General features: G+C 42.4%; 1 protein-coding gene across 1 annotated transcript in view; it reads right to left on the reverse strand.

The window, feature by feature from the left end:
- CLASP1 (cytoplasmic linker associated protein 1) overlaps positions 1 to 19,692 on the reverse strand; it is a 291,310-nt gene that overhangs the window by 82,243 nt on the left and 189,375 nt on the right. Inside the window, exons 18-21 of the mRNA XM_062178774.1 lie at positions 19,606 to 19,655; positions 18,819 to 18,989; positions 17,021 to 17,068; positions 2,744 to 2,851 (exon numbers count right to left, since the gene is read on the reverse strand). Of these exons, the coding sequence (XP_062034758.1) occupies positions 2,744 to 2,851; positions 17,021 to 17,068; positions 18,819 to 18,989; positions 19,606 to 19,655 (377 nt within the window). The remainder of the gene's footprint in view (positions 1 to 2,743; positions 2,852 to 17,020; positions 17,069 to 18,818; positions 18,990 to 19,605; positions 19,656 to 19,692) is intronic.

Consider the following 19,692-nt stretch of genomic DNA (forward strand, 5'->3'; position numbering starts at 1 on the left):
AAGCTCATAATAAAGAGAGAAGTTAATATTGTGTGCAAGGACCATGGGGTAAGGGAGAATGCAAAACAAACAAAAGTCAAGAAGAGAAACGGCTTACCACCAGCAGGATTAGCAGACCTGGATCCTTGATTATGAGAGCAGACCAAAGGACAGGCAAAAAATGGATTAAAAGACAATAACACAATACAAAAGGTCAGCATGCAACACAAACATCTTTGTTCACAAACACATTAGCAAGATAGCTATTTTCCCTGTGACTTGTTCCTCCTACTCTACTTTTGTATGTATGTCTACTTTATATTATCATAATATATTACCATTATCTCAGATCTGTTTATGAAACATTTATGAAGCTGTATGTCAGGCACAGTGTTAGGCCTTAGGAGATGCTGACTAGAGTAAAACAAGCCCCTGCCCTTCCAGAACACCTTGTGCCCTCTGCTTTGAGCAACCTGGGAGAAGTGATAGTAACTTACTCACTTGTGTATCACTACCGTTGTTTATAGTGCTTGCTTCACAGAAGTGCACTACAATCATCAATGATTTGAGAGAAATTGCTACTAACTAGTTTCATCTAAATGTCCCATGATGCCCCTTAATTCTCAAATACTTAAAATATGCCCATTATTAGAAGTTCTAATACTAACAAAATCTACTTTAGTATTAAACCAGGACTATGAGTGCTACTACATCTACATTTGTAATACAAACAAATATGCTTATGTTTAGCTCTTATCAAAATATTTTTTTTAAATATTTAATTTATAGACATAAGCTTAAGGGGCAGGCTTGATCAATTTGCTAGTGTTTGGTGTATCTCCCCTCCTTGGAGTACAATTTGGTGAGTAAAGTAAAAGAATTTTAAAAGTGAAGCTCCAAGGTCAAAAACAGTATTTTATAAGGATGAGGAATTAAAACTGCATTATCTGCTTGAGTCCCTGCCACCCAAGTGAGAGACCTAGATGGAGTTCCTGGCTCCTGACTTTGGCCTGGCCCAGCTGTTGCAGCCATTTGGGGAGTGAATCTGTGGACGGATGATCTCTGTCCCTCTCTCTGTGTCACTCTTTCAAACAAATAAATGAATCTAAAAATAAAAAAATTTTAAAAACTCCATTATCATCCTCACCCCTACTAAAGAAGGAACTTAGATCTTTACCTCCACCTAAGCAGGTTAACACATGAAGTTTAATACAACACTGACCCAGCTACAGCAGGGAACCCTGCAGAAGCCCACGCCTATCAATGGCAGATACAAAGAAATGTGAAACACTGCTCCACCCTCAGCCTCCACAGGAGCGAGTAACTGCACAGCTGAAGGCTTAGACAGGTATTATTTGATGTGTTTCATCAAACTGACCTAGATCCTGAGACTTGAGCACCCTCTGTCAAGCACTCCTTAGTAGTAATATTAAGCCCATGTTTATGAGGTTATGAGTGGAGCATTTTATCCTTCTATGTCTGCAGAGATCACTGCTGTTAAATAGAATATCCAGAGCCAGGGTGTCGTTTCCAGGACAGAAGCTTCTAGGCTGTACCTGCACCCTAGATCTAAGTGAAAATGCAGGTGAGTTCTACAGTAGATAGGTCAATCTTGGTTGTAATGGACTCGTCTACCCTCACTTACATTTCTCACCATGTAAACCTATCCCTAGCCTTTTTTCCTGAATGTTCTGAAGTGGACACGGACACCCAACATTACACTGAATCCAGGATGCAAACCCAGGTGAACGGGACGATGAAGCCCACACCTGCAGTGTATCATACTGCACAGTACAACCTATATCCTAGGAGTTTCTACAATCTTGCCAAGGGCAGCAACATTTCTGACTCCCCACTCTGCAGAAAGAACGGAACTTTGGTTAACACTGGATGATAGTTATCAAAGGGCCATGGGAAAAAATCTAAACTGAGAAGGAGTTGAGAAGGCATCCTCAACATTAGGAGGCATCCTAAGGTTTGTCTGCAGACTGAATGCGCTTTCCCTACACAGGTCGGATGGTTCTAGGGCCACCAAGGAGGCAGATGCAAGACAGCTGAAGAGTGCTGTGATGAGGCACATGTGCAGCTCCTGGGGACAAGACTCTCCCTCCTACACTCAGCTCATCCAGCTCTGCTCCATGGTATGCACAGAGAGGAAACAGGCCACTCAGTCACATGTAGCTGGCAGTGAGACACAAAGGTTGGATCCTGAGAGCGATCACAGACCAACTGACTGCACAGACACAGAGAAGCAATTCTGGAAGCGAGGGCAGCTAGGAAAGCAAGGGCCCACACTGGCAAGAAGAGAGGGGCAGGCTGCAAATGTTAAAACAGAGGGTTACAAGGGGAAAGCTTTCCATGGATTTACTTAGTTACCAATGGAAAAAACTCAGCATTAATAGTTTTCTGCCCAGATACTGCTCTAAAATTACATCAGAGGGACTCCTTAGCAACACACAAATGGGTCACAGAACAGGTAAATTTCCATCTGAGAGACCGCAAAGCTGGGCAGAAACTACATTTTAATATCTAACATTTAGTGACAAAATTTAAAACACCTGGAAAGCAGTCACAAGTATGCCTAAAATGTTCCATTTTGTAAGTGTACCCAACAAATAATAAGATTATTCACAGTATCTCAGAGCCACACACACAAGTGATTTTACTCCTATAGTCAATGTAAATATTGTGAAACGCTTAACTGGAGAATGGTCTGCTGAACAAAAATTAAGGTAACCAAGAGCATATAAAATGCACTTCTTACGTTGAGATTGTGACACCACTTTAGCGCGACTGCGGCCCCGACTGTCAGAGGGTGTGGAGGCGACGTTGGTGGCACTCCCAGAGCTCTGCCGTCTCGTGCGGATACGACCTGGAGGACACAGCAAGAACAGGGTTTCCGTAACACTTCCAATCAGTGCAACCTCTTGAAGAAGACAGCCCACCACGCAGGAAGTAGGACTTCTGTGTGCACCAGGACTTCCCCACGCCAGGCCCACCACAGACAGTCTGCACATGTGCGTCCTGTGGACAGCCAGGGCCCCGCAGGTGCTTAGCTTTCAATTACTTGAGCATAGCATACTTTTATGGTGATAGCCACTTGAGGAGTTTCCCACTTTTTCCAGATTAACTTTTCTTTATTGTCTACAAATCAAATAAAAAAAAAAAAAACAGAAAAGAAAGTATTTGCTGTTATTTTAAGAAAAATACTATAGGAAAAAAACAAAACACAAAAGCCTCACTTTCTAAACTTCGCAATGAACTAAAGACGCAGCTCCCATGAGGACAAATGTATCTAATATGTAGTACTCACTTTCTATTTTAAAGAATGTGGATAACAAGTTCCTGGGCTGTAGAAGATGTAGATATAGTAAAATGCAGAGTACCCAGGAGAAATGGTGGCCTAAAGATAGTTCAGGGCCGCATGCAGTTAGGAAACAATTTGCCATGCCAGAAACAATCTGTTAGCCCCAATTATGAAATTCATGAAACACTAAGAATAAAAATGAACTCAAAATCATAAAATCATTGGTTATTAGATGAATGCAATAGGGATTAAACCTATTTCTTAATACAGGGCTTCTGTGGCTGCAAGTGAGCACAGCACGCCTCTCCTGCCGTAACTCAAAATAGCCATCTCACAAGGAAGACACAATCTGAATTTCCACCAACACTGTTCAAAATCACTTTCACCCAAGAATTTGACAAAACCTGCAGAGAAGTAATGCAGAAAACAAATCCTAAAGATTGAAAAAGGTTTAAGAAAGAGCTAGGGAGCATAAAAGAAGGTATGACATTTAAAAACAAAGTAAATGGAATAAAAAATTTTAATAGCAGTCTAAAGAAAGACTTAAATTTGAGAATCTATACTAAAATTAAAAGCCACTAACAACTACAGATGTCAACCCAGAACCCTCACAGCAACATATGAAGCAAGTGCCACCCTTTCACAGAAGAGGAAGCAGAGAAACTGGGACATTAACTAATGTGTCCAGGGTATACCATTAGTGTAGACACCTGTTCCTGGCTGGCTGGCCTATGAGTGAAGACCTTTAGATCTCCTGAAGAAGTTAAGAGTCAATCAAAGCAGTCAGTCAGACAAAGTCAAAATCAAAAACACCTGAATTTGGGGCTGGCATTGTGGCTCAGGGGTTTAAGCAGCCACCTGCAATGCCAGCATCCCATTTGAGCACCAGTTCGAGTCCCAGCTATTCCACTTCTGACCCAAATCCCTGCTAATGTGACTGGGAAGGCAGTGGCAGACAGCCCACATACTTGGGCATCTGCAACTTAGGAGATCCGGATGGAGATCCAGGCTCCTGGCTTTGGACAGGCCCAGCCCAGCCACTGAGGCCATTTGGGGAGTGAACCAGCAGGTAGAAAGATATGTCTCTCTCTATAATTCTTTTTCAAATAAATAGAACATTTTTTTAAAAAGTTTGAATTTCTTATTTTAAATTTACTACTAAAAAAATCTCTTTGCTAACCCCCTTGTATGCTCTACCTTCCCCCAACATTTAAATTTTTTTTTTTTTTTTTGACAGGCAGAGTGGATAGTGAGAGAGAGAGACAGAGAGAAAGGTCTTCCTTTGCCATTGGTTCACTCTCCAATGGCCACTGTGGCTGGTGTGCTGCGGCCGGCGCACCGCGCTGATCCCAAGGCAGGAGCCAGGTGCCTATCCTGGTCTCCCACGGGGTGCAGGGCCCAAGCACTTGGGCCATCCTCCACTGCACTCCCAGGCCACAGCAGAGAGTTGGCCTGGAAGAGGGGCAACCGGGACAGAATCCAGTGCCCCGACCGGGACTAGAACCTGGTGTGCCGGCGCCGCAAGGCGGAGGATTAGCCTGTTGAGCCACGGTGCCGCCCCCCTCCCCCAATATTTAATAATACAATTCTCAACCCACTGTTCAGCATTCCCTATTTTTCAAATAAATATGTATATATGAACACTATATAGCCAAAAAACTCTATGGCATCGTTGTGAAGACATGGGATTGATTTTTCTGTACAGTTACAGGAGAGACCCATTTTGTTTTTCCCATGACTAACTGATACTCCAATGCACTTGCAAAGTAGCCCTTTCTTATTGATGACATTTACCAAGTACTTCTGCATGCACAGTTGCAAGTCTGCGATGCCCAGTGGGTCCATATCTGTGCAATGCCACAGTGTTGTCGCCAGCATTTTAACAAGATCCTGCTAACTGGTAGGGAAATCATAAATCTACTTTTCCCTAAGCCCTCTGCTCTCCTCCACAGACATGTACAGATACAGTGAGAGATGTGCTGGAATGCTGACCAGCATTATGTGAAATATAGGGTTACTGAGGGGAAAAGGTTTCTTTTTTCTTTTTTTCTTTTTGACAGGCAGAGTGGACAGTCAGAGAGAGAGAGAGAGACAGAGAGAAAGGTCTTCCTTTACCGTTGGTTCACCCTCCAATGGCCACTGCGGCCGGCGTGCTGAGGCCAGCGCACCACGCTGATCCGAAGCCAGGAGCCAGGTGCTTCTCCTGGTCTCCCATGCGGGTGCAGGGCCCAAGGTCTTGGGCCATCCTCCACTGCCTTCCCGGGCCACAGTAGAGAGCTGGACTGGAAGAGGGGCAACCAGGACAGAATCCGGTGCCCCGACGGGGACTAGAACCTGGTGTGCCGGCGCCGCAAGGCAGAGGATTAGCCTATTGAGCCACAGCGCAGGCCAGGGAAGAAGTTTCTAACACTTATCTTCCCATTTATTAATATTTTTTCTATTTATTTGGCTTTCTCCAATGTCATTTCATAAAGTTTGATCATTTTTTCTAAAGGTCACAGAAAAATTTTACAAATTTATTTAGAGTGCTTTATTATACTCATGTTATTAAATTGTACTTTCTAACAGTGTTGACATACTAGAACATGATTGGTCTTTACATTTTGATAATTTAAAAGACCTATTTATCCTTTTATTATACACCATGTTGTTAAATTATACTTATTACAGTATATATCATATATATTACAGTTATATTATATTATCAGTTGTTGACATACTAGAACATGATTAGTCTTTACATTTTCATATTTTAAAAGACCTATTTATTCATTTATTTTCTAAAGACAGAGAGAGAGAGAGAAAGGACAGAGATCATCCCAAATGGCCGCAATGCCAATCTGTGCCAAGTGGAAGCCACAAATTAGGAACTCCATCCTTGTCTTCCACGTGTGTGTCAGGGGCCCAAGCACTTGGGCCATCTTCTGTTGCCTTCCAGGCACATTAGCAGGAAGTTGGACTAAAAGCAGAGCAGCTGGGCTGTGAACCAGCGCTCATACAGGATGCCAGTGTCCCAAGTGGTAGCTTAATTTGCTGCATCACAGCCCCAGTCCCTATATTTTGATCTTAACTCTAGGGATTTTGCTAACTTTTATTAAGTCTATTAATTTTCATGTAATTATTTGGAGTTCTCTAAATAGAATATCATCTATAAATAATACATAAATTTCTTTCTTTCAAACAATTTACTTTCATTTCTCTGTTTTTATTGTCCTGTCTTGGACATGAAAATACACTAAATAGAAACAGTGAGGGCAGGTATTGTAGATTTAAACAACATTAAAAAAAGTTCTGCAGCAGGAGTTTAGCCTGGCAGGTTAAGACATTGAAATCCCACATCAGAGTGCCTGAGATCAATGCCCAGCTGTGACTCTTGACTCCAGCTTCCTGCTGGTGTGTACCCTGTGAGGTAGCAGTGATGGCCCAAGCGTCTGGGAGATAGAGCTCAATCCCAGCTCTCAGCTGCAGCCCTGGTACAGCCCCCCGTGTGGTGGCTCTCAGAGGAGTGAAAACAGTAGGGAGTTATCAATTTTTCTTTCTCTCTGCCTCCCAAATAAATTAAATTAAATTATGGAATTTCACAATAGGTTTGAGCTTTCAACAAGTTAAGAAAACATATTTCTATTCCTAGTTACTAAGAATTTTTGTCATAAATGTTTGTGGAATTTTCGACGCTTTGCACTTTTGAGATTAAAGAGTTTTTCCTCTGAATCTGAACTACATCAGTGAATTTTTAAAATAGAAAGCCAGGAGATTACTGACGCCATAAACAAGAGTGTCAAATTGTTAAGTCAACAACAGGAGTCACTGTGTACTTACTTCTCATGTGGGATCTGTCCTTAATGTGTTGTCCAATGTGAAGTAATGCTATAACTAGTACTGAAACAGTATTTTACACTTTGTGTTTCTGTGTGGGTGCAAACTGATGAAATCTTTACTTAATATATACTAAATCGATCCTCTGTATATAAAGATAATTGAAATGAATCTTGATGTGAATGGAATGGGAGAGGGAGCGGGAGATGGGAGGGGTGTGAGTGGGAGGGAAATTATGGGAGGGGAAAGCCATTGTAATCCATAAACTGTACTTTGGAAATTCATATTACTAAATAAAAAAAGTAAGCAGAAAAAAATAAATTATATTAATTGCCATTTAAAAAAATAAAATAGAAAATCAGGACTGCATCAAGACATCCATGACTACGTATCTGCACACACAGCATCTATACTCTACTCTACTAAGGTTATACCAGCCACACAAATCAGCAAGCTAATACTTCCTCTTTTCCTAGTCTTTGAGTTTAGCTAACATTGAAATTAGCCACTGTTTAAAATAACTCATATGAGTAACTGAGTGGTACAGGGATTTTTTTCGGTGTCTTCTCTATTTTAATTGATTTCTTTTTAAAAGGGTCGAAGAAGTAATGCAATCTACAGACTCAAACAATCGTAGGAGAAGTCTTAAACTTCTCAAGTTGATTGCTTCTTAAAGAAGCAGTTTGGGGTTTTCCTGAAATTTGTTCAAGTTGTTTTTATTTTGTTTTGCAAAAATGTATTTATTTTACTTGAAAAGCAGAGTTTCAGAGAGAGAGACAGAGGTAGAGATAGGGAGGTTTTCTTCCATTCACTGGTTCACTCCCCAAAAGGCTGTGGCTGGGCCAAGCTAAAGCCAGGAGCCCAGAATGCCATCTGAGTTTCCCACATGGGTGCAGGGCCCATGGTCATTTTCTGCTGCTTTCCCAGGTGCATTACCATGTAGCTGGACCAGAAGTGGAGCAGCCAGGATTTGAAACAGAGCCCACAAGTGATGCTGGTATTGCAGGTTGCATCTTAACCCGCTGTACAACATTGGCCCTCAAGTTGTTGCTAAACTGTTAACATAAAGTTTTTATGTTTTTTTCAGCCTACCTTTTAAAGCTCTACTGATCCACACAGTTAAGTCTATTTTGTCATGGTAAATAGCTTATATGTACCTTTTTTCTATGTCAACTGACCTCTCAGAAAAATGACAAATTAGAAAAAAGTATTTGCAACTCACATCACAAAGGGCCCATTTCCTTAGCATATAAAGAGCTCCTAGGAATCATTAAATCCAACAACCCGGTGTTGTGATAGCAAATATTTATCACCAGCTAAGAGGGTTGAGTATCTACTGATTTGTGGTGTTTTCCCATTTCCATGGTGTAAATATTCTTACCACAGTCCACTTCAAGCTATCTGATATGGCATTAGCCAGTTTACAAAACTTCTGAAAACTTAACAACTGGTCCTAGAGAACTGCACAAGTCAATTCTCACATTCCATTGCCACAGAGAATGGGTAAAGATCAGGGATAGGCCGGCGCCGTGGCTCAACAGGCTAATCCTCCGCCTTGTGGTGCCAGCACACCAGGTTCTAGTCCTGGTCGGGGCGCCAGATTCTATCCCGGTTGTCCCTCTTCCAGGCCAGCTCTCTGCTATGGCCCGGGTGGCCCAAGTCCTTGGGCCCTGCACCCGCATGTGAGACCAGGAGAAGCACCTGGCTCCTGGCTTCGGATCAGTGTGATGTGCCGGCCGCAGCAGCCATTGGAGGGTGAACCAACTGCAAAAAGGAAGACCTTTCTCTCTGTTTCTCTCTCTCTCTCTCACTATCCACTCTGCCTCTCAAAAAAAAAAAAAAAAAAAAAAAAAAAAAAAAAAAAAAGATCAGGGATAAACCAAAAACAAATGGCTCTAAATGTATGAAACAGTGTTCAGCTTGACTCAGAGGAAGAATTAAGCTCATATTAAGAATGCCAAAATATTGGGACTGACCCCTTGGCGCAGTAGGTTAATCCTCCACCTGTGGCGCCAGCATCCCATATGGGCACTGGTTCTAGTCCTGGCTGCTCCTCTTCCAATCCATCTCTCTACTGTGGCCTGGGAAAGCAGTGGAGGATTGCCTGGGTGCTTGGGCCCCTGCACCCGCACGGGAGACCAGGAAGAAGCTCCTGGCTCCTGGCTTCGGATCATCGCAGCTCCAGCCGTTTGTAGCCATTTGGGGGATGAACTAGCAGAGGAAAGATCTTTGTCTCCCTCTCACTGTCTGTAACTCTAGCTCTTAAATAAATATTTTTTAAAAAATGCCAAAGTATAAGAATTTGGTAACATTCTGGTATGTACAGGACTGCTCTCAATCAGAGAGAAATCAGAATAGTCCCTAGGGAGGGCTATTTGGCAGGTTTATCACACAAACATACACATATGCCTTTGACTCTACAATTCCTCTTAGGATAATTTATTTAATCAGTGAACCATTGGATGGGAGATTTCTGTGTGTGTGTTTCTCTATGCCTTTCAAATAAAATAAGTTTAAAAAAAAAAAAAAAAGATGGGGAGGAAGTAGCGTGTGGTGCAGACTAAGCCACTGCCTGTGATGCCAGTATCCCATATGAGCACCAGTTCAAGTTCCACTGGTCCACTTGTGATCCAGTTCCCTGCTAATGTGCCTGGGAAGGCAGTGTCAGATGATTCAAGAGCTTGAGCTCCCGCAGCCATGTGGGAGACCCAAATGGAGCTCCAGGCTCCTGGTTTCAGCCTTGCAGCCAACTGGGGAATAAACCAGCAGATGGAAGTTCTTTCTCCCTGCCTTCCAAATAAATACATAAATAATCTTTAAATTTATTACATTTTCAAGTTCCACTTGTTCTTTTCCAAAAGCTGCTTGGTCATTCCTAATAGTCTCTTATTCTTTTTCCAAAATTTCTATTTATTTAAATATTAAGTCAACCAAATGATCATTTTTCTTAGAAATTTATGGGGAATTCTTTCAGATCTAGATAAAAATGGAATTCTTCTCAAAAGGATCTATATTTGCTTGACTAGTGCCCTGTGGACACAGGTAATCCACAATCAACTTGGAATGATTTATCTATATGGTTTTTCAGACCAAAAAGGCAATGCAAATTCCAACCAGAATCATGTTTGAAGATCCACATTATGGTTGCAAATTCTCAAGAGAGACCACTTTCCTCTTCCCACCAGTACTAAAGCTAAGATGGGTAAATTTTCCTGTTGCCTCTTCAGTTAGTAAAGCTGATTTTCTTGTTTGCCAATGACAACTTATTTAATCCTGTGCAGTCAAGACAGTAAATACTCAGGGGCTCAAAGTTTCAGCCAAGCACCTCAAGGCAAGGCCACCTCTGGTCCTCACCCACCAGGGCTCACAGTTTTGCTCAGATATGGACTGTGTGGATTCACTGCTTTGACTCCAGATCAAAGGTATGTTAAAATCAATTGGAGCCAGCGCCATGGCTTAACAGGCTAATCCTCCGCCTTTAGGCGCCGGCACACCGGGTTCTAGTCCCACCCGCATGGGAGACCGGGAGAAGCGCCTGGCTCCTGGCTTCGGATCAGCGAGATGTGCCGGCCGCAGCGGCCATTGGAGGGTGAACCAATGGCAAAAAGGAAGACCTTTCTCTCTGTCTCTCTCTCTCACTATCCACTCTGCCTCTCAAAAAAAAAAAAAAAAAAAAAAAATCAATTGGAAAGAACATTCTGGCTACTAATTTCCATATATTGCTAAAACTATTCTTATTTCTTTTAAACACTTTATTTTTTTAATCTTTTTTTTTTTTCCCCATTCGGGTGCAAGGCCTAACGACTTGGGCCATCCTCCACTGCCTTCCCGGGCCATAGCAGAGAGCTGGCCTGGAAGAGGGGCAACTGGGATAGAATCCGGTGCCCCAACCAGGACTAGAACCTGGTGTGCCGGCGCCTCAAGGCAGAGGATTAGCCTGTTAAGCCACAGCGCCGGCCTTAAACACTTTACATACAGATTTTTTTTTTTTTTTTAAATGTTCTGTAGCAATCCTTAAGTTCTTCAGGGTTCATTCTCTAAGGAAAAAAAAAAAAAAAGATTTATTTATTTCCTTGGAAGGCAGTGTGATGTAGATAGGGAGAGATATCTTCTATCCACTAGTTCACTCCCTAAATGGCCACAACAGCCAGGGCTAGATCAGGACAAAGCCAAGAGCCAGGAACTCCAGTTGGGTCTCCCACTTGGGCAACAGGGGCCCAAACACTTGGGCCATCTTCCATTGCCTTCCCAGGCATAGTAACAGCGAACTGGTCAGAAGAAAAGCAGCACCACAATGCCAGCCCCAAGGGGTCCATTCTTTTTCTTTACCGCTTCTCACTCATGATGGACATAATTCCCACAAAATTCTAGGAACAGGGATCATCTTAACATCTCAATATTTAAAGAAAGGAAAAGAAATTTTGGAAGAGGAACAGCAGACTATTAAGAATAACTAAGCTCATTTTGAAAAAGAACAAATGGAAATGAAAATGGTAATTCATTTCACATTAAAATATTAATTAGATTATGAGCTTGTGCTTGGCTGACTTTAATCTGTGGGAATCTTGCAGAAGTTCAATGTCTGCTCTTGACAAGCACCTCTGGGGGCAACAAGCACAGATCACTTTAATTCATCAGCTTGGGGGTTTCCCAGACACCACAGGTAATGAAAACTGATGCCACAAGTTGGGTGTACTCACCCACGAGAACTAGTCACAAATATTAGGAATCTTTTTTACCCTCTGTCCAAGTCAAAGTGAGGACATACATGATGTCAATACAATGATAAAAGTTATTTTTTTCCCCACCTGTCCCCCTTTCCATGGATCCAATGCTGGCTTATGCCAACTTTCAACTTGCCCCTGGGTGAGCTCAACATCTCGCTTTCTGGCTGCCCTAAAAATCAGTTCAAGATGGTCACTCCAGTTTTCAATGTTCTTGTTGGTTTTAAATGTTTGTTACTTTTTTGGGCATGAAGCTATGCAATTTTAAAGGACCTCTGTTGTGCTACACTTGGATAAATATTCTATTCACCTTACAGGGAGAGGCAGTTTTTGTTTTGTTTCTACTCTATTGAGAATGCAGTGTTACTGTAAGTGCCTGTATATATTTTACAGAGATGATATAAAATGATCTGTGGTCTTTAGGAAAAAGAAAGGTTACTCAATAAATGCACAAATAGTAAGAATATATTTCAGTTCAACATTATGATTTATTAAGTGACAGAGAAAGAAAATAGATGTAAAAGAAGAAAAAAAGCCAGCATAAGGAAGAGACATAAAGATAAGAAATAGATAATTATACAACAGGACAAAAAAAAGTGATGAGAGGAGGGACAAGAGATGCATCAACAAACAAATGAACCTCAGCAGGGAACAGCACACCCAAGGAAAACAAGCAAACAGAAAAAGAGCAAAGCCTCCAACTTCATGGCATAAAGGAAAAACATCCGCATCCCATGGCATCTTAATTTCCTTTGCCAAAGTTCCTTTCTCAATCACACTGTCCTTCTTCCAGAAAAGACCATCGAGAGGGGAGATAAAGGCTATGCACAGGTTTAATTTGCAGGCAAGGTTTCCCTGTCTTGGCGGGTAGCATAAGGCAAGTGAAAAAGCACTGGATGGACTCATGTCACTAGAGTTTTTGTCTTCTACATGTTCAATATCTTTTAAACAACTGTCCAATTTCCAGATTATAAAAATTAAAAAGCAACCTGTACTGGTAAATGGCATCTCTGATAGAACCAAAATTTGAAAATTTGATCACTTGTAAATTTTGCTGCCTGTAACAACTCCCCACTCAAACAATTAATTTCCTTTGTCTTTTTTTTTTTTTTTTTTTTTTTTTTTTTTTTTTTTTTTTTACAGGCAGAGTTAGACAGTGAGAGAGAGAGACAGAGAGAAAGGTCTTCCTTCCATTGGTTCATCCCCCAAATGGCCACTACGGCCGGCGTGCTGCGCCGATCCGAAGCCAGGAGCCAGGTGCTTCCTCCCGGTCTCCCATGCAGGTGCAGGGCCCAAGGACCTGGGCCATCCTCCACTGCACTCCTGGGCCACAGCAGAGAGCTGGACTGGAAGAGGAGAAACCGGGACAGAACCGGTGCCCCAAGCAGGACTAGAACCCGGAGTGCCGATGCCGCAGGCAGAGGATTAGCCTAGTGAGCCGTGGCACTGGCCAATTTCCTTTGCCTTAAAAGATATAAAAGAAGTCCAACAATCCTTTACTTCTTTCTACAGACATAGATGTACATTTTTTTCTTTCCATGGTGTGAGTAAAACAGCCAGTTACTCAAAATTCAGTTCTTACATAAATAGATAGCATTAATGTTGTATATCTCAGTAAAATTCAATGAAAATCTAAGTTCTTTTTCCTGAAGAACAGACTAGAGTTTTAACCTCATAATCAAAGTCACCAAAAGTTTACTTGGTGTGGCCTTTGATTACAACTTCATATGATAGGAAGCTGTATACTCAAAGGCCATTCGATCATAATATCAAAAAGAAAAAGAAAAAGAGAAGAGGGGTCAGCACTGTGACACAGTGGGTAAAGCCACTGCCTGCAGTGCCAGCATCCCACATAGGCACTGGTTCTAGACCCAGCTGCTGCACTTCCAATCCAGCTCTCTGCTCTGGCCTGGGAAAGCATTAGAGGATAGCCCAAGTCCTTGGACACCTGCACCACCTGCATGGGAGACACGGAAGAAGCTCTTGGCTCCTGGCTTTGGATTGGCCCAGTTCTGGCTATTGTGGCCTTTTGGGGAGTGAACTAGCAGATGGCAGGTTGCTCTGTCTCTCTCTCTCTCTCTGTGTAACTCTATTTATTCAAATAAATTAATAAATCTTAGAAAAAAAAAAAAGAGGAGTTGGTATTGGTGGCACAGCATCCCTTATAAGCACTGGTTTGAGTCCTGGCTATTCTAATTTCAATCCAGTTCCCTGCTGATGCACCTGGGAAAGCAATGAACCAGTGGATAGAACAGCTTTGCGCACACTCTCTCTCTCTCTTCCTGCCTCCCTCCCTTCCCCTTCTTCCCCCCATAACTCTGCCTTTCACATAAATAAATCTTTTTTAAAAAAAAAGTTTGAGAGTATATTCATTTAGTATATACTTTATATAATTAAACTTTCTCATGAGCAAGATAGTAGACTATGTCAGTATTTCCTTCATCTAAATCTCAAAAATTACTGAACATAACATACTGAAAAACAACCTGGAAATAAATTTTTGTCCCAAAGTTGAAGTTTTGGTTATTTCATAAGCTATTTTCTAACCAGTCACTAATGTTAGAAGAGTTCCTTCATATGTACAAGGAATTCCTAATGCATCATACATACTTTTCTGAGTTACTACATTGATGCCAGAATTTTTAATTTAGAGTATCTATTGATTCAAAATCATACCATTTGCCTAATGATGATAAAAGTACTTACTTCTCCTTGTTTCAGGACAGCAATTTAACAGACTTACTGACAAATTTTCAAAAGGCCCGTGATAATCCAAAAATGCAAATGGGAAATTTAGGCACCAAATAATATATCCCATGGTCTTTTTCTAATAACCATTGGCAGCTTTTCCAACATCACTGGTCCTCTGAGTTTCACTGTTGGAGCCAACAGAACAGTGACAGCCTGAAAGTGTCACGTCGACAGGTCTCCAGGGATGTTTCTCTTATTGCTCCATCATCATGTGGGCCACAGGGGCCAGTGGTACTGTGGCCTGCACCATCCTGGCACAGATATGACACTCATGGTATTTCTCCAACACGGCTTCCCCATCACCTGATCTGGCTCTCAGTAATGTTAGGGACCTACAGATCATCCCACCATTTCTCCTGCCAGAGAACCAGCGAGATTTAGACTACTGCATGATTCAGAGTGCAATTCTGACCTTATTTAGGACTGTGGAACTGATATCAACAACAACAAAAGTGAGAAAATTTCCTAGAGCTAAAAGAACAACAGGCTGATTTCAATTTTACTATATAGGCATATAAAATCAGGGCATTCCTGAAAAAAAAAATCAATTTCTCATGTGATGTGTTTGCTTTCCATTCCATCTGTATTATTCCATGCCAGTCACCCAATCCTCTTCCCTCCCTCTAGGCTGAGGAAACATAATTGTTACTCATATGAGCCAAAGAGCACAAAAAACCAGTAGCCAATTTTGCAATCACATCAGCCTCAGCCTTCTGCTTTCACAAATGAGGTCCTCATCAGGACCAAGGATCTTTGTCCACATTTGCATTTTGGCAAGTAATGAGCATCTTCAGGGAAAAGATGCATGGCTATTTGTTTTTAGTGAGTGTTGAGGCAAAGCTAATAAGGAAATAAGTTTGAAAAATACTGATTCGGGGACTACGCATTTAAATTAATGAGTTTAAATTCTCATTCCTATTTTTTTTTCCCCTTTATGGGTCTTGGGAAGTAGCATATGGAGAAAAACAATCAAACTATGCATATCAAACTAAAACCCAGTCTACTGTACTAATGCTAGCCCCTTACGGTGGCTAACTGTTAAGTCATTGTGCTCAGGTCTGGAGGGTCTATGCCACTATGTGAAGCGGCGGAGTTCCTCTAAATTTCACTTCTTCGAAGCAGCATCACGTTTTCCATGAAGAGACTTAGAAAAGTGATGAGCTTGTGTAGCATGTGCTAATCAAAAATCTACACAGACAGAAATGACTATGACCAGAATGCAAAAAGCAATGCAAAATCAGAAAGGGCTTCTTGAGACTGTCATAAAAAGACAATACAGTGGATTTGGATATCCAAATTCTTTCTTTCACCATGCTATATCCTTGGGGTACAGAAAAAACATGGCACCTGGAAGGCATTTAACACACAGTTGATGAGTAAGTGTAAATAAATGAATGGGGCATGTGTCAACGATACAAATAAAAATGGTATTGTATAAATCAGTTGTACCTTTAGGGAAGAGTAAAATATTTGTAAAAATGTCTTTAAATTACCTGGTAGAAAACTTTTACCAGTCTTTGATCTGAATAGTTGACATTGAAATTTATTTTGAAAACAGGAAAGGCAAATCTTGAGGCCCACACGCACAACAGGAAAGAGGGAAACCAAAGCTACAGTGGTGCTGCAGGAGCAGTAACACCAAGTCAGGCGGCCACAGGGACAGTAGCTCACAAGGTGACATCAATGCTCCTCCCAGAGTGTGGGCTCAGCACTGAAAACCACGCACAGCATACGTCAAGGCCAAAACTCACAAGAACAGAGACTGGACAAGAGAGGCAGAGGCCAGCAAACCTCCAGTGGAGATAGAATGAAGAAGAGAGGAGGGGAAACAGCATGCAACACTGCATGCAGGGACCTCGGGAGGACAAGTGGGCACCGGGCAACACTCGGTGAGAACAGAGGAGCAGAGAAAGTGAGACACACCTCAGTCAAGAAACAAACCGCTTACCCTCCGCTTTAGTGGCAGTACCATCTTTAAGCAAATTAAAAAACAAGGGAAGGGATAACAGGGAACAGTTAGTAACATTCAAAAAATTAAAAAAGCAGAATGTTATTAGCTACCAAAAAAAGCAAAGCAAGAGTGTGAAGTAAGTAAGTGTGTCTCATACCGAAATTAGCTCAGCATAGGACGAGTAGAAATGGTTTTGCTTCTGGAAAACGAAGCACGATAGTCAACCCAGGGCAGTGCTGAGCCTCAGAGAGAGATGGCTGCCTTTTGTTACAGCCAACCCTCATGTTCTTAAGAGGGTTTTTTTTTTGTTTTTTTTGTTTTTTGTTTTTTTTCAGAAGAAAGTACCAGCAGAAGGGATAGTGGGGGCTGGAGACTAAAACTTAAAATACTACAGAGTCACCCAGAGGGCAGAGGCAAGTAGGAAGCTCAGAGAAGCTAGCTGCAGCAAGGCCTATCCCACTACAGGTCCAGCAGAAGCTGTTGAGCAGATACCTGCGTCCAGGCCTATGTACTCCATGTCTTCCCTCATGTGTCTGGATTCTAGAAGTTTGGAAAAGGATCATCAGCTTTAGTGCTACTCTCTCATACAGGTGTCATGTGAAGAATCATAACAAATTCTCGGGAGGATTATGGTATATTTCAGTGTGGGTGGAGGGGGCGGGAGGGGGCATTGGTTTTAAGATACATCAAGGAAAGCAGAGGAAGGGTTACGAGACCCTGAACACTTGTATCTTGTTCTTTGAAGAGGCAGCATTGGGCTGAAAAGTTGGCAGTACTTCTGAAGGGTCCTTTCTTTATCATCAGATCAAAAGGCCTGGGGGCTTTACTAGCACCATGGGAAGTCTGCAGGGTCCACATCCAAACATTCCCAAACATGCACAGGACAGTCAAGGCTACTGAGGATTCTGAAGGCTGGTTGTCCAGCGGAGTGCACTGCATGAAGCAAACACTAACTACAAATAGTAAAGTGGATATCAAACGTGTGGAAACATAGGTGAGTTGCTAAAAACTGAACTAAAGTTAACAGACCTATTCACCCTAGGAGGAAGTAACTACCTCTCCCTTACTCAATGATGACTTGTCAGTATAACATCAAGCACTCCTACAAGACGGGCAATAGTTAGAATAGTAAATAAAGTGAGCTACTGGGTTACTTTCTAATCAAAATATATGTCTAAGAGGTATTTTCACAGAGAAAACAAAAAGACTGATTGAATAAATATTTCAGAACATTTATCTTTCAAATTAATAATGTGCCTACCACACTCATGCTTTCTTTCATCTTATAGGACTTTTACATCACTTCATTCATCCTCATCACATTTCTGAGTAGGGGGCTGTCACTGCAGGTGATTTATGAATAGGGAAGTCAGACTTAAAGGTTCTAGAGCCTGCTCAAGGTCACAGAGCTGGTAAACAGCAGACCCTGCACCTGTTTTCCGGGTGCTATTCCCTCTCCACTGCCAGTGTCCAAAATGCTTTCAAAGCTTTAGTTTTAAAACTGACTTAGGAATCTGTAAACCATGTAAGTAACATCATCTCAACACTGCACAAAGTTTAAATTTTATGCATTTCCTTAAAATCCAGCAGACAGCCAATCCAGCCAAACCCCCGGATTTTGGCTTTGAATGACTTGGCTCTCAGAAAAATAAAATGAAAGAAATGATAAGCCTTACACATAGTAGGTATTAAGTGTCTGCTGAAAAAAACAAGTATGTGACCCACTGCTATGTAGGATATCAAACATTTTTCACATAATTTAAAAAAAAAAAAAAAAAAAAAAGCTTGCAGGCAACCATCAGAGCAACGGCATGGCCCTCCCCAGGTGACACGTGGAAAGGGAGTCCATGCCTGGCCCCAGCTCCTTCCACACTCTGGTTATATTCTCAAACTGAGAAACACCTAACTATAATTCAACCTCTGGTGACTCCCCCATTAAATCCTTTCTGGAGAAAAACCCAGATTTGGCACTTTGGAAAGTGGCCAGGTATACTGGCTGGGCTTGCCAGTGAGGAGGAGGTGGTGAGCTGGGGGAAGAAGGTGCTAGGTAGGGCCACATGCCATGCAAGCACGAGGGTACTTACTCATCACTGAAAGGATGGTGCTCCAGAGAAAAGGGGACACTCAATAAAGGGAGCTGCAAGTGCACACCGTGACGGACACTTAACTACCAGCCCCACAGCAGAGAGGTCTTCCTCAACTATGGCTTTTGGAAATGTGCTAAGAGCCAAGGGTCGCCTCGAACAGTGGGGCAGGAGGGATAGGGTTGGGGGTGGGGAGGTCTGGTTACCTAGGGATGCGTACGACCCTGGAGGCAAAGCCGCTGCTGAGCTGAACGGCGTGCTGCCCGAAGATGAGGAGACTTTGGATTTGGCACTGGCTGCGGCATTCACGTCGATGTCGCTTCGAGACCGCTGCAGCGATCCTGTGGCCGACACAGACTTGGTACTGACTGTGGAAGCTTTTGTGGGGAAGAAGGAAAACGTCAGTAAGCACTACACGGAATTGGAAATGTGCACTGTTAAAACCCCAAGTTGTTTTGCTTTTCTGGAAAACAAACGTTGAGTTTTAGCAAATGTTGGGTGCACAGCACTGACCAAGAGCTTCTCCTGGTCACTTGAGATAGAGTTCAGAAGGAAACTAAATATGATTCAACTGAGGCCCATTTGTTTTCATATCACTGGAGACCAGACACCTCAGAAATGGACCATATTTCTTTCACCACAAGAAGAAGCAAAATCATGAGAAACCACTCCTGTCTGGCAGGTCTCTTCAGGACTCTGATTACCACACAGCTCTCCCCACCCAGGAAACATGCCCTTCTCCCACCTCCAGAAGCCTCCGCCACTGCACAAGCACCACCAGCTGTCTCCCTGGATTGTCCGGTGAGCAGAGAAGAAGCCACACAACCGGCAGCACTGACACACTGGCAGTAGGAAGCAGGGAGAAAGGGCCTGCCTATTTCAGCCCCAACAGGGACTGGCAGCAGAGGGGCACACTGCTCACACCAGGAAGAGGGTGAGAGAAGGCTGAGAGCAAGCATTGCATGATGCTTGCTCCATGGCCGTTAGACTCACCTCTCGACGTGGTGCTTCCAGTTGGACTTCTTTTGGCAGAGAGTGGCCGACTAAAAATAAAGGTATAAATACAAATAATTAAATGTG

Source organism: Lepus europaeus, chromosome 1 (genome assembly GCF_033115175.1).
Source record: "Lepus europaeus isolate LE1 chromosome 1, mLepTim1.pri, whole genome shotgun sequence".
NCBI lineage: Eukaryota > Metazoa > Chordata > Mammalia > Lagomorpha > Leporidae > Lepus > Lepus europaeus.